This window comes from Trachurus trachurus (genome assembly GCF_905171665.1).
Source record: "Trachurus trachurus genome assembly, chromosome: 2".
Classification (NCBI taxonomy): Eukaryota; Metazoa; Chordata; class Actinopteri; order Carangiformes; family Carangidae; genus Trachurus; species Trachurus trachurus.
The window spans coordinates 13,106,281-13,133,739 of NC_139914.1; the positions used below are offsets into that span (position 1 = coordinate 13,106,281).

Below are 27,459 nucleotides of genomic sequence, written 5' to 3' on the forward strand. Positions count from 1 at the left end.
CTCAGACTCTGATGATGCTGATGGAGGAGGAGGCTCTGTGGAGCTGTGGAGAAATCACACAAACACGTGAGTCAGAAACACAAAGAGACAGAGGGGCACATACATACATGAAGGTGAGTCATAAACCTCAGGACGGCAGCGGCTCACATGCACCAACACGTGCCTTAATGAACTCTATATATATATATAATGTCTGTCAAAGATTTATTAACCAATCAATAAGCTGCCATATATAACACTCATGTGCCTGTGTCAGCGCTGAGGCACAGACCTCAGGTCAGCTGCAGGTCTATAACACTTCACTGTGTTTGGGTTCGAGTCGAGTCGAGCGTTTTGGCTGAAATGTGAAGTGAATTGTGTTTTTAACATTGTGTTTTGTTGTTGCTTTCAACTTAATAGCCACATCTGCCAACATCAGGTGCTTTTAAAATAAATTCCAACCTCTAAAACTGCACATTTTTTTCTAATTAAAGGGACATTGTGTAACTTCTCCTGCTATCTATTCATGAAAATCGTTTATTTGGTTAAAAAGTCTGTTTTTCATTAAAGGGATAGTAGCATTTTTTTTTTAAAGTGTGGTTGTATGATCTACAAATAGCCCCTAAGTACTTTAATTGCAGTAGAAGACTCTCTACACTCCTCCCGTTAGCAACGCCAGCCCATAATAGCCCTGCCCAGGGATTTACAACATACAGTGTTGTGAATGGACCCAAAGGAACGGCCTATTTTCGCGGCCTAAAAGAGGTTTTACGTGAAAAAAATTGCAGTTTTTACTTGGACCTAACCAACTTAGTCTGCCGTCTGCCCAATTTCAGGTGAATGCAGCATGAAAAATAGCAGAAAAATACGATTGAGTTGCTTGCGATATACAACCGCAACGCTAGATGGGAGGAATTCCTACACAATGTACCTTTAACACACTCAAAAGTGAGATATTCTGACAAACTCGACTCTAAACTCTGGTAAAAACTAAAGAATCAGTGTTTCTATCTGTGTAAAGCTGAGCTCTAAAGCAGAAGGAAGCTGTCAACAGTGTAAACACGGGCGCAACTTTCCTCCTGTTTCTTAACAGAATCATCCGTGAGTCATCTAAAGAGAGGAGAGCGATCGCTGTGCCGCACCGCTCATCTTTCCATCACTTCCTCCACCTCATCATCAGGCTGCTCGCTCTCACTGAGCTGCACCGCAACACACACACAAAAAAAAAAGCAGTGAGCTCTCTCTGTGTTTGCCTGGTTATTTTATATTTAGCCATGATGGCAGCAGCTCTATCTGGTTGCTAGGAGATCTCTGATGCGACTACAAAGGCCCTTCAGAGGAAACAAAACATTCCTGGCAGCCAAGAGTGATGGTGCATTACATGGAGCTGTGAGCTATGGAGAAGAGAAGTTTTTCTAAATGAAGCTCGGCGGTCGGAGGAGAAATGAGTCACCCTGCTGCTGCGGACGGCCCCGTTGTGGTAGATGGGCGAGCTGCCGGCCGAAGCGTTGTAGTAGGAGGACGTGGCGCGGACCAGAGGCCTCTTGCCTTTCTCCTTGGTGCTGTTGGAGTCGTTGTCTTTGATGATGTCGTACTGTCGGCAGAACAGGGCGATGACGGCTGCAGAGGAGCGCAGAGGGAGAGAGAGAGAGAGTCAAACACAGGAGGAGAACGTCTGCATCCGCATGTGGATGTTAATACAGTACGCCCACACGCTGCGCTAGCTAACAGGCCTGGGCCCAGAGACTGCCACACAGACACAAATGCAAACAAAGAGATACAAAGAAACACAAAACTATCTCAAAGAAAGACAAACCAACCAGGAAAAGACACAAAACAACCAGAATAAGCCACAAAACCCCCAGAAGGACACTAAACAACCAGAATAAGACGCAAAACAACCAAAAAAGGCACAAAACAACCAGAATAAGACACGAAATAAGCAAAAAAAGGCACAAAACAACCAGAATAAGACACGAAATAAGCAAAAAAAGGCACAAAACAACCAGAAAATGACACAAAACAACCAGAAAATGACACAAAATAACCAGAATAAGACACAAAACAACCAAAAAACAACAAAAACAACCAGAATAAGACACAAAACAACCAGAAAATGACACAAACCCCCAGAAAATGACACAAAACAACCAAAAAAGGCACAAAACAACCAGAAAATGACACAAAATAACCAGAATAAGACACAAAACAACCAAAAAAGGCAAAAAACAACCAGAATAAGACACAAAACCCTCAGAAAATGACACAAAACAACCAAAAAGGGCACGAGACCCCCAGATAATGACACAAAAAACAAAATAAGACACAAAAAAACCCAGAAAAAGACACAAAACAATCAGAAAGACACACAACCGGAGCACAAATGTGTCTCTCTGTGTCTCTGTTCCTTGTGTAGGAAGGATGGCTTTTTTTTTCTTTCTTTTTTTACATCTGCAATCCTACAGACTTCTCATACACTCTTATCTACACACTGTGGAGCAGACACATCCGCACAACCACCCACCCACACACAGACACACACATCCAGGCTGACCTGCCCACAGCAGCAGCACGGTGGTGATGATGAGCAGCTCTCCTGTCTGCAGGTGTGGAGTCATCCCCAGACCTTCCATCGCCGGTTCATCTGAGGTCAGAGGAGTCAGATCATCAAACACTGAGACAATAAAACCTGACAACTACTGTAGGGATGTCACGATTACTGGTTTTCACAATTAATCGCGGTATTAAACACCACAATTAATTAATCGTAAAGATTCTTAAATACCGTCACTTTCCAAAAAAGATTATTTTGGAAACACAGAGGCAGATGTGCACAAAAGTTAAGGTAAATGTAAGAAATTTAAATGTTAGCGTCTCATTTGTGATAAAAAACAAACAATTAAAATAAACTTAAACATTTGGTATAGATGACAATTAATGATTTGAATATTTAAAACACTTCCCCTGGAGGATTAATAACAGGTTACATATGAATAGTAGATACTTAAAATATTTAGTGTAAAAATTTGTAATTATATTTTGACTGTATTTTACACATTCATATGTTGTGAAATTATTTAATGCGTAATAATCGTGATAATCGTAATACCGTGATTATTTCGTACAAAGAATTCCTAACCAGAATAAGACACAAAACAACCAAAAAACAACAAAAAACAACCAGAATAAGACACAAACCCCCAGAAAATGACACAAAACAACCAGAAAATGACACAAAACAACCAGAAAATGACACAAAACAACCAGAAAATGACACAAAACAACCAAAAATGACACAAAACAACCAGGAAATAAAATCTATAATCGTGACATCCCTACTGACAACACCTTCACAACTTGTTCTCTTGTGTGTGTGTGTGTGTTTATTTACGGTGGTCCAGGACTCCAGCTGGATAATGGTCACTTCTCTCCAGGGTCCTGAAGTGGACGGCTCTGCTGGGCTGGCTGTCACCGTGGGGACCGACGGACTGCACCTAAACACACCACACCACCACAACACAACAATAAAAAGAAGGAAACCATCCATCCCATCATCAGAGCAGAGCAGAGGGAACGTTCCCACCAAGTCATTAACACAGGATGACATTATGTAACTGGCTGGCGAGGGCGTATTTAGCGCCGAGCAAATGGTGCTTTGGCGCTTGGCCGTGATCCCAAAACCATCACTGGAGGACGGTCTGAACTACACTGCAAAAACTCAACATCTTTCCAAGAATATTTGTCTTATTTCTCATCAAAATGTCTCATTTCTAGTCAAAACTAATCTCTTTCCACTTAAAATAAGACTCATCACCTAAAAATTAACTCGTTTTTAGATCATTTTCACTTGTTTCAAACTCATTTTCACTTGAAATAAGTAGAAAAATCTGCCAGTGAAAGGAAGTTTTTTGTGCTCGTAATAAGGCAGAAAAACTTGCTCCACTATCAGATTTTTCTACTTATTTCAAGTGAAAATTAGTTTGAAACAAGTGAAAATGATCTAAAAACAAGTTGATTTTTAGGTGATGAGTCTTATTTTAAGTATAATGAGATTTGTTCTGACTAGAAATGACATTTTCACTAGAAATAAGACAAATATTCTTGGTAAGATATTTGAGTTTTTGCAGTGTAGCTCTGCATCATTTCATTTTCTCATTGAGTTTATCTCTGATTGTACATTTTCAAGCTTCTCATTCAGGGTCATTTCTGGAAGCTGCAGTGGAGAGAGAAAAGCTCCACAGACAGACAGAGATTCAGCGCCGAGGAGGAACAATTACATCCACCCACACACACACACACAGATAGACACACACACACACACTCGACCTGAGGGGCTGCAGCAGGTTTTGTGTGGAGGCAGTCAGTCGCAAGGGAGAATAACTAATAATAATACAACAGTTAATAACATTGTTTCAGTCAGACAGAATGTTTTTTTTATTGAGCACAAACATTTTGCATAACTGAAGCAGAGCGTCGTTCCCTGATGAATGATCTGCTGGATAGACAGTATAGACAGGGGCGTTTCTAGACAATCTGGAAAATGTTGAACTATCCCTTTAAAAGAAGAGATGATTTTCTATAAAATCTATGTTGCTCTATTCTATAATATTCTATAAACAAATGAAACAAAGTTTGGATTGAATAGAAGAACACAGCACAGTAAAGACTTCCACTTCTGACACTGGTGCAACCAAGTTTATCAGATGGTTACAGAAGCAGATCCTTTTGTAGAACAATTCTTAAAGTTTCTTAAAGTTATTGAATTACATGAAATAAACCAAAATGAGCGAGTGACAGAGAGACATTTGCGGTAAAAAAGAAAAGAAAAAATATGTCACTGCAGCTGTGGTCTTGGTCTTAAGAAAAAATCGACTGAGACCGAGACAAGGCTGAGGAAAAAGTAAAAATCTGGACTGAATCTCCAAGGCACTCTCTTCTCTTTTACAGTTAAAGCCTTTATTTCTATGGATTGGTCATGTTTAACCTTAAAAACTCCCACGCGTGTGGCGTATAAGCCTTCGTCAGGGAGTTTTAGAGAGTGCCTTGGAGATTCTTTTCCACCAAAATACACGTGTTGGACGCCAGCCCCTTTGACAAACACGCCGGTAGGTTGTCGTTGCAGTGTCAGATGGGGGAAAACTCTAAATCTTTCCAGGAATATTTGTCTTATTTCTTGTCAAAATGTCTCATTTCTAGTCAAAACTAATCTCTTTCCACTTCAAATAAGACTCATCACCTAAAAATTAACTTGTTTTTAGATCATTTTCACTTGTTTCAAACTCATTTTCACTTGAAATAAGAAGAAAAATCTGCACAAGGTTTTTTGTGCTCGTAATAAGAAAGAAAAACTTGCTCCACTATCAGATTTTTCTACTTATTTCAAGTGAAAATTTGTTTGAAACAAGTGAAAATGATCTAAAAACAAGTTAATTTTTAGGTGATGAGTCTTATTTTAAGTAGAATGAGATTTGTTTTGACTAGAAATGACATTTTTACTAGAAATAAGACAAATATTCTTGGTAAGATATTTGAGTTTTTGCAGTGTAGCTCTGCATCATTTCATTTCCTCATTGAGTTTATCTGATTGTATATTTTCAAGTTCGATCCCGACTCCCCTCTGTCCTCCCGTCCACAGATAATGTCAATGGTCAAACCCCGGCCCCCTCGGTGCTGGCCAGTGTCCAGCGCTTTGTTCAATGACACCTCTTTGGGGCATCTGCTTGCTGACGAGCTTATTTAACCGAGTCCTCCAAGTGAAGGACGATCTGTGTCGCTCTATTAAGCCATAATGGATTATAAAGTTTAATAGAGTCATGATAATGGAGTCACATTAAACACTCCTCCTTCAATGAGAGGCCGTAGATTGTGGCCGAAGACGACGTGCCATAAAGAGAAGAGTGTGTTAATGACACACTGAGAGGGAAAGAGGAAAAGTTCATTCCTGAAATGCAATTTATCATCAGCCAAGTTCCTGCAGAAACCTGTGTGTGTGTCTGTGTGTCTCACCTGGACGCTGTAGTGTGTGTCCTCGTCCAGGTCCCACAGCACGCACCAGCGGCTGGACGTGTTGACCTCGCGGATGGAGCGCTGCATCAGGCCGTCCTGCCTCTGGAGAGCAACACACACGAGTGCAGAAGGAAGATGCATGAGTTACCGGCAGCACGCAAAGCAACAAACACACACGCGATTGTGCAAACTCATGCATGCAGGAGTAGGTCAATGACAGGAGGGAAATGCAAACTGACGACTGACTGAGGGTCAAATCCAGGTCTGTGTAAGAAAACCTCTCCTTTATATCGAAAAATAAAATCATTAGTCGCATCATTTCATTATTTCAATACAAATGTTACAAATGCAAATAGAGTCGCTGCTCTATGCAGCTTCAGCTCATAGAAATTCAACTCAAACACTCACTGTCCCACTGCAGGAAATGAGGTCTGCAGGCAAGGTAACACCAGAGATCATCGTTGGGAGGGGACAGAGAGAGTGTCATATGCAGATGCAGATCCCATCATGCATCAGTGCAAAGAGCTGCTTTTAAAGGAGACATATCATGCCCCTTTTCCACAAATTTAAATAGTTCCCAGGTGTCTTAAAGCCCCAGTGTGTAACTTATTTGGCTTTTTATTAGCAAAAATCAAACATGTCTTTCATAAATACGTATTTCACTGAAGTGGAATCACAGCTGCATACAAATGAAAGCTTTCTGGTACCTTAGAATGAGTTGTTACAAGTCGTTACAAATACATAAGGGGGGGCTTGTTTATCCTGTTACATGCAGCTGTTGTCTGTCTGATGTCTGCCCGATTTCATGTGAATGCAACATCAAGAATACGTTCCGATATGCAACCGCACCGCTAGATGGGGGGAATTCCTACATATTATACCTTTAAAGACATGTGTGTGACATGCTTTGGTCCAAATCCCCCAAGGATCAAACATCACAGCTCTGTTCAGAACGGCCTGTCCCTTTAAATGCAAATGAGCCACTGCTTGCCCCGGCCCTCCTACCAGGGTAGGGTTATGCAAATTCTCTGGAAGACAACTGAGGGAACAGCTCGTAAAACCATGTGGATTTCAACCTAGGGAGCCTGAACATTACAGATTTATTTGTCAATTCTCACATTTTGGAGGCTGGAAGGCATGAAAACACCCAGATATATGTAAAAGAGCCTTCAATAAGTGATATTTCTATAATATATCTCCTTTAATGCAGAATGAAAACATCTCCAGACTACTGGGTTTGATTTACCAATAAACACCTCAGAGAGTTTTCATACACTGAATTGTTTCTTCTTCTGTTAAAGCTGCACGGTGACAGCTCCATTAAGCTCCCCCCCCCCCCCACTGGGTCAAAGTAAAGTTTAGTTTAGAGAGAGAGAGGAGAGTAAATGTGGCCATAAAGCACTAAAAGCCGAGGAGCAGTCGATAAAGAGGAGGCTGGCAGGACGCTCCAGGGCCTCCAGATGTCTGAATCAACCCCCCCCCCGGCGGGCAGCGTGGCTCAGGGGAGGGAGGGGTTTACCGGGAACAATATGCACGGTGTTTCTCTGGACGGGGTTAAAAGGGTTGTTAATCAGCCGACGGTGATTCTGCAGGATTCTCGGGGTTTTGGAACAAAAACCAGACAAATCCATCAAACATTTAAACACACAGCACACACACTGAAAACTTCAATATACTGTAAGTCTTTGCTTCGTCATTTTATCATCAGTTTTTTGGTGGAGAAAACAGTGTTAAAGGGATAGTTCACCCAAAATTCAAATTTACAGAGTCCTCTGTTCCTTCTCTGAGTTACGGGGGGGTCAGCGTAGCAGTATTTGTCTAATGAGTGAAATTTGAATTTTGGGTGAACTATCCCTTTAATTCATCAGCAGATAAAAATGAATGTTATACATCATAATAATGTTTACATCCGTGTCACTGGCTCTGCTTGTAACGACGCACCAGTGCCTCTGCTGTAATGAACTTCCTGCTGCTTTTAAAGCTTCATCTGCTGCAGCGCTGAGTGGTGATTAAAGGTAATGTTTCATTTGTGTTAATAAACGTCTTTTCTGGGACCAGATGGGAGGAGGAGAAACCGATCTGCAAGACTGTAGAAGAGGAGGAGGAGGAGGAGGAGGAGGAGGAGGCGCAATAGGAGTTTTCAAAATGACATAAATCAGATGCCAACGCTCTGAGATAATGAAATTATTTCGCAAGGAGTCGCTCTGACAGATTCATGGCCGTGTGGTTTGTTTTTTAATGGATAGTTCAACATTTTGGCAAGAAATCAGGAGGAGTTAGTAGGGTCATTACCTTTAAAGCAGATATCAGTGGAATGTTTTTGTTAATATAAGTCCTAAATAGTCCTATTTTCCGTCAGCAATCACTTACATGAAGTATTTCAGCCTAAACACGAGTCTCTCCGTCACTCTGCTCTGCTGTAACCCGAGGAGAAAATTTTCCTTGTGGGATACAAGTGTTATCCAATGAGGAGAGAGAACGGCATGAAGGGCTGTGTGTGCAGCCAAGGGATGCGCGTGAATGTGGTGACGTAGCACGAGGACCAATTGATGCCTGACAAGGGCGGGGGCTGCTAACTCATGGTGCGTTCAAAGAAACTCGTACTTTGTGTTTTTCCTTCCTGTGAAGTCATACCAGTTCGATCTGGTACGAGTTCACGGGTCGGAAGTTACGAGTGGCCGTTATAGGGAACTTTCACAGACAACAGGATGGTAAAAACACGAGCTACGGGTTACCTGGAACGCTACCAAGTCGTAGTTGTGACTTGAAGCTGTAACTTACGGTTTCAAAAGCCTGCCTTGAACGCAGCATTAGCCGAAACGGCCGTGAAGCTGATATCTGCTTTAATTGTCGGTGCAAGCTATTTTTAGAACGGCGGAGCAGAGCCGTGAGCTGCTCAGAGCTACGCTATGGAGGCTCATTATGGGATTTCTTGGTTTCCCTCATCAAATACTCCGACTCCAAAACGCTCTGGTGGACAGGTTGTGACCTGCACATTCACCACGCTATGAGATAATAATGGAACGTTATAAGACAGAGTTGTTTTAGAGGGAAATGCAGAGACTGCTTGATGAAAAACTGTCCCTGAAGGCAACGTGCATCAGCGGTTTTGCATGAATTTCCCTCTAAAACAACTCTGTGTGGTAACGTTGTGTTATTATCTCATAGCGTGGTGAATGTGCAGGTCACAACTTGTCCACCAGAGCGTTGTGGAGTTGTTGGATTGTGTATTTGATGAGTTTGATGAGGGAAAACCAAGAAATCCCATGAGCCTCCGTAGCGTTGCTCTGAGCAGCTCGCAGCTCTGCTCCTCCGTTCTAAAAACAGCTTGCACCGACAATTAAAGGTAACGAACCCACTGCTAAAACTATAGGGATTATTTGCCAAAATGTTGAATTATTCCTTTAAAGGTGCGGCGTCACGTTCAAGGTGACCTCGAGTGATGAGCGACGTGCAGCAGCAGGACAAGAAAAACCATGAATTAACGTTGTGTTTGTGACAGTTTGGGATTTATGAAGCAGAATAAGGATTATTATGAAGAGATTCGGATGTTCACTGTTAAACTGGGTTTACTCCCTGTGTGTGTGTGTGTGTGTGTGTGTGTGTGTGTGTGTGTGTGTGTGTGTGTGTGTGTGTGTGTGTGTGTGTGTGTGTGTGTGTGTGTGTGTGTGTGTGTGTGTTGTGTGTGGATCTCACACTGCAAAAACTCCAAATCTTTCCAAGAATATTTGTCTTATTTCTTGTCCAAATGTCTCATTTCTAGTCAAAACTAAACTCTTTCCACTTAAAATAAGACTCATCACCTTAAAAGTAACTTCTTTTTAGATCATTTTCACTTGTTTCAAACTAATTTTCACTTGAAATAAGTAGAAAAATCTGCCAGTGAAAGCAAGTTTTTTGTGCTTGTAATAGGAAAGAAAAACTTGCTCCACTATCAGATTATTTTAAGTGAAAATCTGCTTGAAAGAAGTAAAAAGTGTCTAAAAACAAGCTGCTTTTTAATGTGATGAGTCTTATTTTAAGTATCATGAGATTGTTTTGACTAGAAATAAGACAAATATTCTTGGTAAGATAAGATTTTGAGTTTTTGCAGTGTGGAGCAGCTCCTTGGACCTAAACCAGCTGGATGGAGGTGAGATTGATTGACAGGAAGCAGCAGAACTTCATATCTAAGTGCAGTCCTGAGATTTGTTGGCCTTCTGTACACGGAGCAGCTTGTGATGACTAACAGTGGAGCTGAGGAGGTCGATAAAAACCTCCTGGATGCTGCTACCTGCTCCCATCACCTCCCCTATTAATATTTGAGAGGGTTTTTACATAAGTGCTTTCCGAGGTTATGGCAGGAGATGTTTTACATCCCCGTCCCTCTGTTTTTTTGAGGAGATGCCACAAGGTTGATGGATCCTGAGTAAGACGTGAGGCGACTTTAAAAGGAAAAAAACGTCAAGTTGCTTGGCATGGCTTGGCCACCGCTGTGGATGATGTTCCTCCTGCGAGACGAGCTGCGGCCAAATCATTTCCACTAATGGAGACAACTCCCACTCAGAGCTCGGCTAATGTCGGATTCTCCTGTTGCCAAACGGTGGGTGGTAAAAACTGATTAGAGTGAGCCCAGGAGAACAAACACGTGGAGATATACGAGCAGAGTTTAAAAAAATGAAATGTCTATTAGGTCGATGCAGCAGCAGCAGCAGCAGCTTGGGACACTTGTCCTCCAGTCGGGGGTGAGTCTCTCTCTGCAGAAGCTTCACTCAGGGCCGTTGTATAGGGGAGAAAGGTGATGATAACTCTAGGGGCCCAGCGCCCAGTGGGGCCCATAAAAAACCCCAGTAGTCTAATCTTTGTATGACTGAATTATTCTGCATAAGACCCTGACTAATACTCATAGTACACTGTAAAAACTCAACATCTTTCCAAGAATATTTGTCTTATTTCTTGTCCAAATGTCTCATTTCTAGTCAAAACTAATCTCTTTCCACTTAAAATAAGACTCATTACCTAAAAATTAACTTGTTTTTAGATCATTTTCACTTAAATTCACAATAAATAGAAAAATCTGCCAGCGAAAGTAAGTTTTTTGTGCTTGTAATAAGGAAGAAAAACTTGCTCCACTATCTATCTACTATTTTTTCTACTTATTCCAAGTGAAAATCTGCTTGAAAGAAGTAAAAAGTGTCTAAAAACAAGCTGCTTTTAATGTGATGAGTCTTATTTTAAGTATAATGAGATTTGTTTTGACTAGAAATGACATTTTGACTAGAAATAAGACAAATATTCTTGCTAAGATACTTGAGTTTTTGCAGTGTAATGCTGCATTAGCATCAAAACAAAGAAGGCTAAATAAAAAACGATAATACATACGTAGTCTAAGAAAAAAAAAGGAAAAGTTAGGGGGAGGGGCCCACTTTAGTATTCTTTAAGGGGGCCCAGAATTCATAGCAACGGCCCTGGCTGGCTTCACTTATTACAGTTCATTTGAATTGATTAGAAAGAGACATGAATCTGTAATAATGGGTGAGAGGAAACACCTCCGCTGGAGCGAGGAATAAAAAAGCAACTTCCACTTTCTAAGAATTATATCTCAATTCAACCGTTTCTCCTTTTAACGACTTCTTTCTCTGCTGTTTCCCGCTAATTGGATTCTGAGAAAGCCGCCGCACGTCTTCTACAGTATTCCTCTGGCTGGGAAACTTCTCTAATCAGGAGATTTGTTTTTTTATTACGGCTGCAAGACCCGACGTCAACCCCCGACGTTAAATGTTTATGAGGATACTCCTACTCCTCCTCCTCCTCCTCCTTCTCTTCTTCCTCCTCGGGCGGTTTTTGTTTTTTCTTGTTTTTAAGGAGACACGCTGGACCCATCGTGAGTTAAAGTGTCTCGGAGTGAAATGCTGACTGTCTACCGGCCTGGTGAATGACGCAGCGTTTCTTTAAAAAAAAAAAAATCCCTGCAGAGAGAAGAGAGAAGAGTCCACTTCTAGAATAAGAAGTAAAGCCAGGTCATACCATTAAAAAAAAGAATATATACATAATTCAACACTGAAAAAGCTGTTTTCTGGTCCAGAACATGGCAGCCGGCCAAGTTTTCTGGGCAATTTATTTATAATTTATATCCCTTCAATTTGTATCCCTGCAAAATTAATTGGCCTTCAACCAAACGAGAGCTCAAAGGGAGAAAAGGGTTGGATAACCAGACAGATTGACTCAGTCTAATGGAGAGGCTGAGAAATGATTTTTCAAGCTTTTTGAGGATTAAACCAATTAAGAAAAATCAATCAGTGCAGCTCAAACACACACACACACATAAACACACACACACACACACACACACACACATATAAACACACACAGTGGTGTATGGTTGTACCTGCTGTGAGATGGCGTATCCGATGACAGTGTCCCCCTGAGGGACGTTCCAGGTCACCATGGCCGAGTGCGCCTTCAGCTGGGTCACCGAGACGTTGACCGGGGCCGCCGGCACAGCTGGGACACACACACACACACACACACACACAAAACACACATTAGTTAGGACTGCAGTATTTCAAAATAAGAGTCCTATTAAAAAAACTTCCCTAAAGAAGTTAAATGTAATGTTTTTTGGGGGGGTTTGTGGACAAAGGTGTGTGGAAATTGAAACTTAACACCGACATGTTTTTCATTCATTGAAAAAAAGAAAATAAAACCAGTTTAATACAAAAAATAAAATAAAATAAAACAACGCAACTCCTGAATGAAAGGAGGCAAAAAGAAGCAAACTTATAAGCGAACTACTGTACCCCTTTTTTCAAATAGAAATTAGATATTATACAGTATGTGCCGTATATGAGACAGGTGAACATCACATCCCATCACACAGTTAGCTCACACTCCAGTTCTTCCTGAAGCTGCAGGAGGAGCCAAGTCCTTCAACGCCAAATTTGCAAAAAAAAGAAAAAAAAAGAAACGTCTGTTCCCTGAAGCGTTGAATTGACCTTTTTATCCAAACTGCACTGCAGCCAAAGCAATGAAAACAGCCCCAGACACACTTTTGGCAGAATAATGTGTCTGCATATATATATATATAGGCTATAAATAAATAAAAAAAGAAAAAACACCTCACAAAACATGAATTCACGGCTCATGGTTTCACCAAAATAAAAGACAAGCTGCTTCTCCTGAGGAGGATTACACAAGGTTTCAATCTTTATCTCTCTCAGGCAAATTAATGCATTAAACATGAAAATACTGATATGAATAATGCACATCTGTCCCCTGGTCTCTCATCATCACACTGATCCAAATTTAACAATATTTCTCTTCTTTGTTAATGTTGCATTTTTCTTCTGCTCGACAGATAAAAAAAAACGGGACATTTGCATGGTCTTGGTTGTGAGGGAGCTGTGCTGTGAAGTAAACAAGGTCAGGAACAGTTGATCTGATGTGATGCTGGACTGGACAGGAGGACTTTGACGTTTTATTTGCTTCTGGCAGTGAATTAGATTAAAAGATTTAAGATGCTGGAGGCTTCTGGGACTCCAGGACGGACTCTGCGGCGCTCAATTAGGAAAATAGTCTCCCAGCAAATCTTCCTTTTTACATTCCTGTGTGAGTCCAGATGAACCAACAAGGTGTAAAATGTTATTTACTGAGCTTTACAGTCTTCATGTTAAATATGAGCTGAACTTTAAATCAAAAGTTACTAATAAAAAGAGAAAGAAACAAAAGGAAGATGAAGCTGAAACACTTTACACACATCCCATCATGCCTTCCTATGTGTTTCTATGTATAAATATTTCTTTGCCTGTCCCAAGTGTCCTTGAGCAACACGACGACTTCCCCTCCTCCTGCTCTGTCATTAAGATTTGCGGCGGATTAAAGAGTCAGCTGAAATGTAAATGTATGATCCCACTTCACACACACTGTACACACACACTGTAGCAGCTCACGTGAAGGCTTATGCATTAGGAAAAAAAAAAGACTGGGTGCACACTAAAAACAGTTGGGTTAAAAAATAACCCAATTTTAACCCAACTGCTGGTTCAGATAAGGACGAACCCCTTTTTTGGGTTATTTTATTCTTTTTTACCCAACTTTTGGGTTGAATATTCAACTGTTTCACTGAAAAATAACCCAATTACTTGAACAACCCAGGAATTGGGTTAAATTCATAGCCTATAACCCTGAAAATGAGTTACACTTTGGAAAAATAACCCCAAAAATTTTACCCAAAACCAATAACTCAGAAATTGGGTTACAGAAATAACCCAACATTTTTTAGTGTGTGTCATTTAGCTGAGTGGGTAGAGCAGGAGCCCCCCATACAGAGGCTGTAGTCGTATCATCCCCTCTGTCTGCCTCCCTATTTCCAACTATACTATCCATTAAAAGGCAAAAAGCTAAAAAAAAAATATACTTAAAAAAAAGAAAAAAAGAGTAAAAAAGACAAATAAACAAAGAGACAGAAACAAATATGATAAAACAAAAAGAAAGACACACAGAGAATTAAATGAAGATATGAAGAAAAACTAAACACATTGAAATGCTAAATATCCTTCTATCTCCCGGTGGCTTAAAGACAGGATGTTTTTTTTGTTTTTTTTTTAAAGCTTGACAAAATTAAATATACATTAAGAGGTTGTACAGTCAAATTTTCTCACAAATGGCAACCCTTCATTTCCTATTTCACTAATTTAGAGGTACTACCTGATTGAATTTCTGCCTATTACCATTGTACATTTTATACTGCATAAATAACGAGTAGTAGGCTATGCATGTTGGTCGTGTTCGTGTTTTTATTGTTTTTTTTTACACTGCACTCTGTAATTTAATTTAATTATTTTTCCTCTACAATTTTATCAGAGTGTGTTTTTGTTAATTTTAAATAATTGTATCCCTGTAATTGGAAGTATCTTATTGCATTTTTCAATAAAAATGTAAAAACAGAGGAGGGAGGGAGAGGAGGAAGGGAGCTGATGATATAACATCTAATGGAATCAATAACTGGATTTTACTGCCAGTCAGGAACTATTGATGACTTCACTTCATCCACTCCAACTTCTTCCTCTTCTTTTCCAGTGCAGGACTAGAATAGCGCTCCTCATTCCTCATCAATTTGTCTGGCTGCAAAAAGCAATTAATATCTGCTCACTGGGGGGATGTGTGTGTGTATGTGTGTGTGTGTGTGTTTCCATGTAAAAAAAAACACACCAGCAGAGTCAAGAAGCAGCCAATTAGAGGATCAAGGCTAAAAAAGCACAAAGATGGTGTCTTTTTATTTGTATATTTACATTTATTGATGCTTTTGTTGTGTTTTTATCTATTATCTATTATTATATTATTTTATTTTATTGCTTTTATTTAGTTTTATTGCTCTAGAAATGAACCTGAGTTGACAAATGGTTCATAGTGACTTTATAAGCTATTTTGAATACTGCAAATGAGGACATTGATATAATTTAAACTAAATAAATCCAAGCAAGCTGCAAGGATACTGAGTTGTTTTATTGTGTTATATTACTGTCATCTGAATTCATCCGCCTCAGTGTCAATGTGTTTTTTTCCAGTGGCAAGAGAAAACTGACAGTAACACCTCTGCGCTTTTGCTGTTAGAATAAAAAAAGGGCTCATTTCCAGTGGAGCAGTGACACCAACCATCCAGATATTCAATGACACGCTGAAAAAAAAAACTGAAAGAAAGAAAAAAGTCAGTGCTATTTCAAAGTGAAACCATCCGGTGAGGCTCCGTGGAGGATGAGCGTGAATGTCAAGCTCTATCTCAGGCTAACAAGCTAAACACAGACTTCCCCCGCTCCCACAGCGCTCACCGGCCCGCTGCCAGAAGCCACCGAGAGGAGAGAAAGAAACCACACTCTTTTTTTCAACTTCAACACCGACGACACGGTTTTCCCTTCCTACATTTCCCATAATGCCATCAGTGGTCGTGGCCCAATTGTTGAAAAACGCATGCTAAAGTGCCCCCTGGGAGCCAAAATGCGCGTTAAAGTGCCCTCTAGGAGCCAAAACACGTGCTAATGTGCCCTCTTGGGGGCCAAAACGTGTGCTAAAGTGCCCTCTAGGAGCCAAAACACGTGCTAAAGTGCCCTCATGGGGCCAAAATGTGTGCTAAAGTGCCCTCTAGGAGCCAAAACACGTGCTAAAGTGCCCTCATGGAGCCAAAACACGTGCTAAAGTGTCCTCATGGGGCCAAAATGTGTGCTAAAGTGCCCTCTAGGAGCCAAAATGTGTGCTAAAGTGCCCTCTAGGAAGCCAAAACACGTGATAAAGTGCCCTCTTGGAAGCCAAAACGTGTGCTAAAGTCCCCTCTAGTAGCCAAAACGCATGCTAATGTGCCCTCTTGGGAGCCAAAACGTGTGCTAAAGTGCCCTCTAGGAGCCAAACCGTGTGCTAAAGTGTCCTCATGGGGGCAAAATGTGTGCTAAAGTGCCCTCTTGGAAGCCAAAACGCGTGCTAAAGTGCCCTCTAGGAAGCCAAAACGCATGCTAATGTGCCCTCTTGGGAGCCAAAACGTGTGCTAAAGTGCCCTCTAGGAGCCAAAACGTGTGCTAAAGTGCCCTCTTGGAAGCCAAAACGCGTGCTAAGTGACCTCTTGGGAGCCAAAACGCGTGCTAGTGCCCTCATGGGGGCCAAAACACGTGTTAAAACAGGCCAAATCAACGTTTTTTAGTCTTAAGGTATTGATATTATAAAACAGGCCAAATCGATATTAAAAAAGTTTTCGCACCATGTCGCTACGGTCTCACTCTTGTCATTTTCTGAAACTTGTCAGGCCTGAAAGTGCCCTCTAGGAGCCACATCTAGGAGCCAAAACGCGTGCTAAAGTGCCCTCTTCAGTGGCGAGGACGCGCTATTATGTGCCCTTTTTTTTCCTTTTCGCCCCTGCCCTTCAAAAAGTCTGTGCACGCCACTGAATGCCATCCTCCGTGACAGCCGACAGGGAAGCGTCACAGTGTGTAGGTGGAGTGAATGGAGTAAGAAACAGGTGGGAGGTTTATTTTTCCATTTGAGGGGAAAAAAAACACAAACAAAACACACCATTTATGTCTCAACCCAGCCTTGTCCTGTTGCTGCAATGCATGCTGGTCTATTTCCAGATCCTGTAGGAGTAAAATAAATAAAAATAAATTGGCCACTGTCCTCTGGTAAATTTCTGCCTGTGTAATTAGTGAAGGTCTGAGCTGTAGGACGAAGCTGCAGCTCTTTGATTCAGACGACCTGATGCTTCACAGCTGCATTTTTTTACATTTCTCCTCTCAGCTCTCTGAACTGAACTGGACAGCTGGAGTTTGGTCCAATCAGAGGTCACGCTCGGGTCAGACTGATGCAAATACAGCTCTGTGAATCTGTTCAAGTATCTGCAGGTTTCTGAAAAGCCTCCAGACTTGTAGATCTGTTCTTTAAAAGAGATAGTTCAACATTTGGCAAATTCACCTATTGCCATAATCCCTATAGTCATAGCAGTGACTGCATTCACCACGTTATGAAATTATTATATATGATTATGTAACATTATGACACACAAAGCAAGTACTCGGAACTACTTGCACTTTTGAAATCACCTCCATTGTGTTCACTGAGCAGCTCAAGGAAGGAAGGAAGGCAGGAAGGACCAAGGGAAAGAGGGAAGGAAGGACAAAGGGAAAGATGGGAGGAAAGAAGGAAGGGAAAATGGAAGGAAAGATAGATGGAGGGAGGAAACAGATTGGGTCAATTGGGTCAAAAAAGAAGGAAGAAGTAAGGACGAAGGGAAGGAGGAAGGGAGGGAGGCAAAAAGGATTGTGGACAGAAGGAAAGAAAGAGTAAGAGGAAGAGAACAGATTTATTCAAGGAAAGAAGAAGGGAAAGAAGGAAAGGAAAAGGGGGGAAAGAAAGATGGAAGAGGGAATAGACCAGGTGAATTGGATCAAAAGAACAGAAGAAGTAAGGATGAAGGGAAGGAAGGAGGAAAAGAAGGAAGGAAAAAGGATTGTGGAAAGAAGGAAGGTAACAGATTGGGTCAATTTGACCCAGAAGGACAAACAGGAGGGTTAAAGGTGAATGAACCTACTGCTATGACTATAGGGATTATGGCGATAAATGAATGCCAAAGTGCTAAAATGTCGAACTATCCCTTTAAACTGGACTTGGCTCACTAACACGAGTGAATGAGCTTTGGTTTCTGTTTAAATCCATGTTGGCACCGGTCTTCCACAGCAAACTGGAAAACTGGGTGGATGTTCTCTACACACACTAAAAACAGTTGGGTTAAAAAATAACCCAATTTTAACCCAACTGCTGGTTCAAATAAGGACAAACCCCTTTTTTGGGTTATTCTTTTTGACCCAACTTTTGGGTTGAATATTCAACCCAAGAGTTGGGTTATGCTAACTACAACATTGAGTTATTTTTACACCCTTAACCCAATTAATGGGTTACTCACTGAAAAAAAACCAAATTACTTGAACAACCCAGGAATTGGGTTAAATTCATAGCCTATAACCCTGAAAATGTGTTACACTCTGGAAAAATAACCCCAAAAATGTAACCCAACACCAATAACTCAGAAATTGGGTTACAGAGATAACCCAACATTTTTTAGTGTGTACTGCATCTACATTCAGTGTCCTCAGACTTTTGTCCATGATGCCACAGGAGGATTTAAAGGACCCCCCCCCCCCCCCCCCCACTCTGGGAGGATGTTCAGAAAACCCAACATATGTACGAGAGATAAAAACAAGCACATAAAGCCCGTCCTCCTCCACCTCCACCAACACACTCCACTGAGACTAACACACTCAGGACCATGTTCACTTCACTTCTCCTCCAATGACAGCCAACAAGACCCCCCCCCCCCCCCCTCCCTACCCCCATCCTCTCTCCTCCACCGAACTCCCGTAACGTTACGGCTGCTAAATCCAAACCGCTTTAATCTGCCAGCGCACACACACAGTGAAGAGACTTCTGCAATTACATTCTACACACAGGGAGGGAAGATGAGAGGATCGAGTCAGGAAGACAGAGGGAGAGAGAGATGGAGGGGGGGTGACAGGAATGTGACAGAGCGAGGGATGAACGAGTCAGGAGGAGGGAAGGGAACGAATGAGAGGTGGTGGTGGTGGGTGGGGGGCAATTATCTCTGGCAGATATGGAGAGATGGCGAGTGAATTTTCAATCTTTTCGGTTTTCGAGAGAAAAGACGGACGAAGGGCAAAGTGAGACGGATGGACGGAGAGGGAGGGAGGGAAAAGGAAAGGAAAGATCGGATCAATGATGGAGGGAGTGGTAAGAAAGAGGGTGGAGGGAAAACAGGGAGTCGGAGGAAGGGAACATATTGATTAAATGATGAAATATACTGTAGCAGTTCAGGTGGATGTAGCAGCACTGACACAGTTTCTATGTCCTTGTTTGTCCTTCATGGTTTAATATGTGACAATTTATATATATAATAATTCAAAATAAACTAAATCTGGGTTTTTATTTATGATAAACTAACTCCAGCCCATAAACATGAAGTATCTGGGTTTATTTCAGCCTAATAATAAGTGTGGATGGTCGATGTCGTGTCCATTAAATTCATTTCATCTCCAAAAATGTTTCCCACCGTCGCCCAATTTCTCTCCATCGCTAAGCAACAGGAAAGGTCTCCTACTAACTAGCAGGTGACAGCCGGAGCAGCAGAGCGGTTATGTGCAGGAGGAGACGCAGGGAGTAAACACCGAATGTGTTTAAAGGGATAGTTCAACATTTTGGCAAATTGGCCCATTGCCATAATCGTTACCTTTAATTGTCGGTGCAAGGTATTTATAGAACGGTGGAGCAGAGCCGTGAGCTGCTCAGAGCTACGCTATGGAGGCTAATGGGATTTCTTGGTTTCCCTCATCAAACTCATCAAATACACAATCCAACAACTCCACAACGCTCTGGTGGACAAGTTGTGACCTGCACATTCACCACGCTATGAGATAATAACACAACGTTACCACACAGAGTTGTTTTAGAGGGAAATTCATGCAAAACTGCTGATGCACGTTGCCTTCAGGGACAGTTTTTCAGCAAGCAGTCTCTGTATTTACCTCGAAAACGGCTCAGTTTCGTAACGTTGTGTTATTATCTCATAGCGTGGTGAATGTGCAGCTCACAACTTGTCCACCAGAGCGTTGTGGAGTTGTTGGATTGTGTATTTGATGAGTTTGATGAGGGAAACAAAGAAAGAAATCCCATTAGCCTCTGTAGCGTAGCTCTGAGCAGCTCGCCGCTCTGCTCCGCCGTTCTAAAAATAGCTTGCACCGACAATTAAAGGTAACAAACCTACTGCTATGACTATAGGGATTATGGCAATGGGCCAATTTGCCAAAATGTTTAACTATCCCTGTACAGTCTTTTTACCAATAAAGCCGTGTACGTTTAAGTTCCTGTGTGTGTGGGTGTGGAACTCTTCCGGACGCGTGTCCACAAACCAATGTCCATTCACGTGAGGTCGTTTGCATAATAATAATTATTTATTTACACATAAAGTCCAGGTAAGCACAGGATTGCTGCTCTCAGGTAAGTGTAATTCACACTGTTCAACACTCAATCACGGTAACTCACTCTGCGTGTCCTATACACGGTTTTACACGGCTTTCCCAGCTTAACACGGTCTTGACACGGTCAGAAAACTTTGTGCTCTCCTCCTCACACACACACACCGGAGGCCAATTACACCCTCACCTATATCACCTTCACCCAACACAATACCCCCCCTGGTGGTCAAACAGAGAACAGGCAAAATGGCTCCTACAATCCCTTTAAAGAACAGAAGAGCAGGTGGAGGAGAAGAACTCCCCGTGGCTGTGTCCAGGTGTTCAAGAGACGGTGGAAGACAGACGGACGGCAACGTTTACATCCTCTAACTCGCAACCGCAGCCTGAAAACTGCAGGGGAAAAGGACGATTTCAACTAAATGTTTTCGACTGGAGTGAAACCCAGTCAACCTCTCATCTTCAAACATCTTCAGCTGCTCTGACGAAAGCACGACTGAAGAGAAAGAAGGAACGGAAAGACAGATGAGGGAGGGAACAAATTGGGTCAAAGAGGAAGGAAGAAGTAAGGACGAAAGGGAAGGAAGGAAGGAAGGAAGGAAGGAAGGAAGGAAGGAAGGAAGGAAGGAAGGAAGGAAGGAAGGAAGGAAGGAAGGAAGGAAGGAAGGAAGGAAGGAAGGAAGGAAGGAAGGAAGGGTCAGTTTGACCCAGAAGGACAGGAACAGGAGGATTAACTGAACCGCAGAGTTTTTTTTACCATCATAAACAAAACATTTTGAAGAATATTTCTGTTTCTTGACGTATTTCTGAAGCTGTGATTCATCTCGTTCGGAGCTGTCGACCGGTCTGTGGAAAACGAAGCTGCTCTCGGAGCAGGTGGCAGATTGTTGAAGGGTGTAAGGAAGGAATAAAAAAAAATCTTTATCAGACTTTTAGCACAAAGGTAAAAATATAGACTTGAAAGAGGAAGAGCGCAGCAGCCAGGATGAGCTCGCTTTTCAGGATTTTCTTCATGTTTTCCCTCAAACCCACACATACAGTATGCAGCGGTTTCTAATCTTTACCCACAATGCCTTTTTTCAGTGATTGTACAACGAGGCGGACAAGCGTACACGCTGTTGTCTGTTTCTCTGAGCTCCTAGCAACACCACGACGACAGCAGCCGAGCACGAAAACAAAAACAAGCCGGTGTTTACTGCTGTTGGAGTACAGTAGCAGTGACGTACGGCTCGGGGGGGGGGACAGGGGGTTGTAAATCACAGCAGAGTAACAGTTTGCTGATAGACTCAGACAGCCTAATCTGGCTAATGGCCCCCAACCCCTCTGTGATGGATGAGTGTCTCTGCAGGAGTGTGTGTGTGTGTGTGTGTGCTCCAGATGCAGCGACGGCCGGTGCATGCTGATGAAGACAGAGCGCAATCGTGGACGGATTAGGAGACAATGGGCCCCCGAGGACCAGGACCCCCCAGGACCCAACCACCCACAGGGAGGGATGCAGTTGGTTTTCTAGCTCTCTGTGATTGTTTGTGTCTTGTTTTAAATCTCACTGCAGTTGTTTGACACCTCTCACACTGCAAAAACTCAATATCTTACCAAGAATATTTGTCTTATTTCTAGTCAAAATGTCATTTCTAGTCAAAACTAATCTCATTTTACTAAAAAATAAGACTCATCACATAAAAAGTAGCTTGTTTTCAGACAGTTTTTTTACTTCTTTCAAGCAGATTTTCACTTGAAATAATCTGATAGTGGAGCAAGTTTTTCTTTCTTATTACAAGCATAAAAAACTTGCTTTCACTGGCAGATTTTTCTACTTATTTCAATTGAAAATTTGTTTGAAACAAATGAAAATTATCTGAAAACAAGTTCATTTTTAGGTATATTATTATTAGCTAACCAACTGCTGATCGGCGGGCGCTAACCCTAGGCGGAGGGATACGTGAGCTGTGTTTTTCCTGCACTTTGAAGGGCTGGAAAAAATTATATTATAGCGAACAATGGAACTGTGTATTTTTTTTTCACATAAAACCTCTTTTAGGCCACGAAAATAGGCCGTTTCTTTGGGTCCATTTACAACAATGTATGTTGTAAATCTCTGGGCAGGGCTATTATGGGCTGGCGTTGCTAACGGGAGGAGTGCAGAGAGTCTTCTACTGCAATTAAAGTACTTAGGGGCTATTTGTAGATCATACAACCCCACTTTAAAAAAAATGCTACTATCCCTTTAAGGTTGCCGGAGAAAATGTGTGTGAACAAAGAGAATAAATAAGGACAATCAAGCATGAGCAGGGAGCAGCGATATGACGCCGGCAGGGCAGAGAGAAGCCTCCCTGCATGAATAAAGAAGCACTTTGCCCCGCTCCTTTTCAATAAAGACCTCCTGCGGCCGCGGCCTGCTGCATTTTTATGATCCCGACACGCTGCGAATGTTCAGCTTTCTTCTTTGAGCTGCTTTCCAAAACTCCCCTGTCGAATTTTTTTGCAGGCTGAGGATGAACAGCTTCTCATCTCGTTCCAGGGGAGGGAGGCAACACAACACAACACAACACAAGAGTCCAACAGCACATCCTGCTTCAAGGTCCGGTGTCACACGCCAGATGTGCTGCTCACAAAGTCGAAGCCATGAAACTGCAAACCCCTCTCCCTCATTACCTGTCCAATTAAAAGCTCAACTCTCCACAATTAAAAAGCCTTGTACAGTCGGTGCTCACGTTGCCTTTTCCTGACTCATCCTTCAAAGTTGAAACCAAACTTTCATCCCTGACCTTGCAGATGTTTCTCATTGACGCCGCACGTCAAACGCTGTCTGATGTGGTCCAGTTTAAAAGCTCTGTGATGATGGAGCGGCTCGAGTGCATCATGTCACATTGTCACATGCTGGCATATGCATGACATCGTGATTGCCAGTTTGATTCCCGACAGAGATGGCCGCCTCGCTGCACGTTATTCCTCCTCCCAGGAGCATAAAGACTGAAATATTTAACATCTGTATCTTTTGGTACAGTAAAGGACATGGAGTCAACACACTAAAAAATGTTGGGTTATCTCTGTAACCCAATTTCTGAGTTATTGGTGTTGGGTTAAGTTTTTGGGTTCTTTTTCCAGAGTGTAACCCATTTTCAGGGTTACAGGCTATGAATTTAACCCAATTCCTGGGTTGTTCAAGTAATTGGATATTTTTTTTTTTACAAGAGTTTACTTTTAATAGGTTTATATTAAAACATAAGATAATCAATCGAGAAAGTTTTCTTTCTCTTTTGAAGAGGTACTAATGATAAGTAATTGTACTTGGAGGACCACTTAACCACTTTTCAATCTAGGTCTGCAGGGAGCGCTCCAAACTTGTTAACCAGTGACACCACTGCCATTCATTTCTGTGACAGTGGTGTCACTTGGTAGAAAAGTTTGGAGCACTCTCTGTAGTTTTTAACAACCAAACTGTTGGGTTAAAAAAAATTTTTTTTTAACCCAGCTGCTGGTTTGAATAAGGACAAACCCCTTTTTTGGGTTATTTTAACCCAATGGGTTTAGAGAAAAAGAAAAAAAAGAATAACCCAACCCGTTGGGTTAAAATTAACCCAAAAAAGGGGTTTGTCCTTATTTGAACCAGTAGTTGGGTTAAAATTGGGTTATTTTTTAACCCAACTGCTTTTAGTGTGAAGCGTCTTAGAGTCCCATTTTAGTTTTGGGTGCTGAGAAGTTGTGGAACTTTGTCCAACTCTCAAACTTAAGAATAAAAGCCATTTATCAACTTGTGTCCTAAGTGGTTAGGAGTTGCCAGTCGGGGCTGGCACCGAAGAGAGAGAGGAAGGACTTTCTGGCTTTGTTTGATGACAAGCAGTTGATCAAACGACATCGTTTGGACAGAGCGGGTATCATCCTTGTCCCCTAATAAGGGACGTCATCTCACCAATAAGCTTACTCAGCAGAGCTTCAGACAATGCTTCCATTCCTTGGCACTGGGAAAACGCAACAATGTAAAGCTAATGAATTGGAAAGATTAGGATACATTTATTTTTGATTCATTCCCTATGTATATTTTGAATTATTTTGTAGATTATTGTCAAAAGACGGTTGAATAGACACTCCCATTGGTAATTTAACTATTCACTGAGATGTTTCTTAGATATTTCTATATTCTTAGATAAGGGATTCCATTCAGTGATTGGTCATTTCTATGGACATGGAAGTGGGTTCATTACCTTTAACTGTCGGTGCAAGCTATTTTTAGAATGGTGGAGCAGAGCTGTGAGCTGCTCAGAGCTACGTTTCCCTCATCAAACTCATCAAATACATAATCCAACAACTCGTGACGTGGTGAATGTGCAGGTCACAACTTGTCCATCAGAGCGTTTTGGAGTTGTTTGGATTGTGATGAGTAACCAAGAAATCCCATTAGCCTCCGTAGCGTAGCTCTGAGCAGCTCACGGCTCTGCTCCACCGTTCGAAAAATAGCTTGCACCGACAATTAAAGGTAACGAACCTACTGCTATGACTATAGGGATTATGGCAATGGGCCAATTCGCCAAAATGTTGAACTATCCCTTTAAGATTCAGTCCTTCTTCTTCCTTCACAAGCCTGATAAATACGACCCCTGACCTCACTAAAGTGCCAGCAGATATAGCCAATACTATACAAAATCACTAAGAACTTGGTTGAGTTTCACTTCTTGCTTGAAGGAAGTCAGTTTGTTAAATTGTCAATGCACCTGTTGCATCAAATTCATCTGAAATCTGCCTTGCTTACAGCCTGAACATCTGTGCATCAATGTGTCTGTTTGCCCTGTGGTTATTTCAGCTACACTTCACATTTTCACTAATGCTAATATTGACAGAGAGGATGCTGCTTCTACTTCTTCTTCTCGGCTAGTTTTCCTGAATGAAAATCTTCATTGGTGGCAAAGAGCAGCAGGATGCCACGAGAGGAAAAAGGTGAAGGCCGTGTGGGGACATTATACACACACACGGACACACTTGACTGAGCGGATCAATGAGGAGCATCGTAAACGCAGATTAGCCGCCTTTTCTTTTTGGTCTGAAGCCAGGGAAGAAGCACATCGATCTGCTTGTGTTTGCCAGAGGCCTCTTCTCTTCATGTAAGGTAAAGAGCAGGAACGTGACCGCCGGCCGGCCGGGTGGGATGATTTACAGGCCGCTGCGTTCCCACTACAGCTAATTAAACAGACCGCAGAGCGAGCTGCAGATTGCTTCCAGACCCCGGTCCCCTGACGGACATTAGATTAAAATCTTGGCAGTTTTACAGCAGCTGTTAGTCCAGGTGAAATATAAGGTGTAAAATAGTGCAACGGCAAGACTAAACAATATGTTAATGGAGAAGCAACATTAAATTAACGCTCTGGATGGTGAAAAATAAGCTTCATCTGAGAGACGAACCCGCCCCGTGGCTGTGTGACATCACTTCCTTTACATCAGGACTGTTTTTAACAACTTTCCTACTCTGCATCATTCCCATCAGGACATATCACTAGAAACTTCTGGATGTAGCCTACACTAGAATCCAAAATGCTGCACAGTGGGGTGGGAGAGGAGATTAAACTGATTCAGTGCAGGAAAAAAAAGAAAGACATAAACAGAGAGACACAGGGTTCCTACACATTTGAAATTTCCAAATTCCATAGTTTTACCAGACCCTAATTTCCAGACTTCTCGGTAAAAAAATTCAAATTATTTGTGATATTTGCGTAAATAGATGTGCATAATATTTAAAAAAAGTATGCAATTTATCATTTGTTTCATGTGTATGCCATTATGTAACCATTGTAGCTATAGGTATAATAGCACATACAAAATAATTAACCCAAATAACTTCAGATGAGACCAAACCCAGATAAGTATTAAGATAAATATATTTCCATACAATAGTTTCCATTTTCCATACATTTCCAGACCTGGAAATGTAGAAAATTAAATTCCATACTTTCCATACTTGCGTAGGAACCCTGGAGAGAGATTTGCTGGAAACTGGGAAATAAAGATGAATTCGTCCAAAATAAAGTAAGAACATAGACATCTTCTATAAAAGCATTACACTTGTACTGTAGGCTACATACAAGTACAATAACTCTAATTCCTCAAAGGATTTGGTTAAAGCAGGAAAAATCCTGTTTGAGCAACTTGGAGTGACAGCTCAACTGGGAAACACCTGATTCCAGCAGCATCGCTTATTGTTGTTGATGTTGTTCCGTGTTTACATAATCACTGCACTATTCATCAGCTGTTCCCTCTCAGGAGATATATATATATATAACTGCATAGGCAAACTGATTAATGCATGTTTCATATTTATATTGCAGTGGTGCTGATTTGGTTTCTATAAGGTCATATCTCTGTTTCCAAAGCCATTAAAACGCATTTAAATGAAGCATGGTGCACAAATATGCAATTACTAATGAACTTTGAGATTAATCTACATTTACATTAAGATCGATGATGATATAGAAATGGATAATAATCTCGATCAGAGACTCACTTGCTCCGACCATCCCCGGGGTCGTCCAGCAGGCCAGCAGCAGCAGCAGCAGCAGCAGCAGCCCCAAGTCCAGGTGAGGAGGAGACGCGGTCATAACCTCCTCCTGTGTCCGCGCACACGCACACACACACCGACACACACACTGGCTCTTCAGCACCTCCTGCTCTTCTTTTATCCACCCTCCTCCTCCTCCTCCTCCTCTTTTTTGCGATTTACTGGAGGTTTCCCCGCAGGGTCACCGCTGCCTCTTCATCACTGCGAATTCGGGAAATGTTCGCTCCCTCAATAACTTGCGCAAAGTGGGTCAGTCGGGGTTGCAGCTGCGAATCCAAATGAGCCTCCGCTGGGTGGGAAATGAACGGACATGTCTCTATAACCTCCTCTTCTCCTCCTCCTCCTCTTCTCCTCCTCCTTCCTCCTCCTCCTCCGCCCTGCACAATCCCGCAGCAGCAGCTCCCGGAGAAGCTAACAGGTAGTTCGACCCCC

At 41.9% G+C, this 27,459-nt stretch overlaps 1 protein-coding gene across 1 annotated transcript; it reads right to left on the minus strand.

The window, feature by feature from the left end:
• Position 1: 1 nt before the first annotated feature.
• On the minus strand, positions 2–27,067 carry LOC310999025 (fibronectin type III domain-containing protein 4-like; the record flags this gene model as incomplete). Its single annotated transcript, XM_083989326.1, has 7 exons — positions 2–43; positions 1,433–1,599; positions 2,534–2,623; positions 3,371–3,473; positions 5,986–6,087; positions 12,353–12,468; positions 26,974–27,067. The coding sequence occupies 7 exons, from the start codon at positions 27,065–27,067 to the stop codon at positions 2–4; spliced, it is 714 nt and encodes a 237-aa protein (XP_083845452.1).
• Between the last annotated feature and the right edge of the window lie 392 nt (positions 27,068–27,459).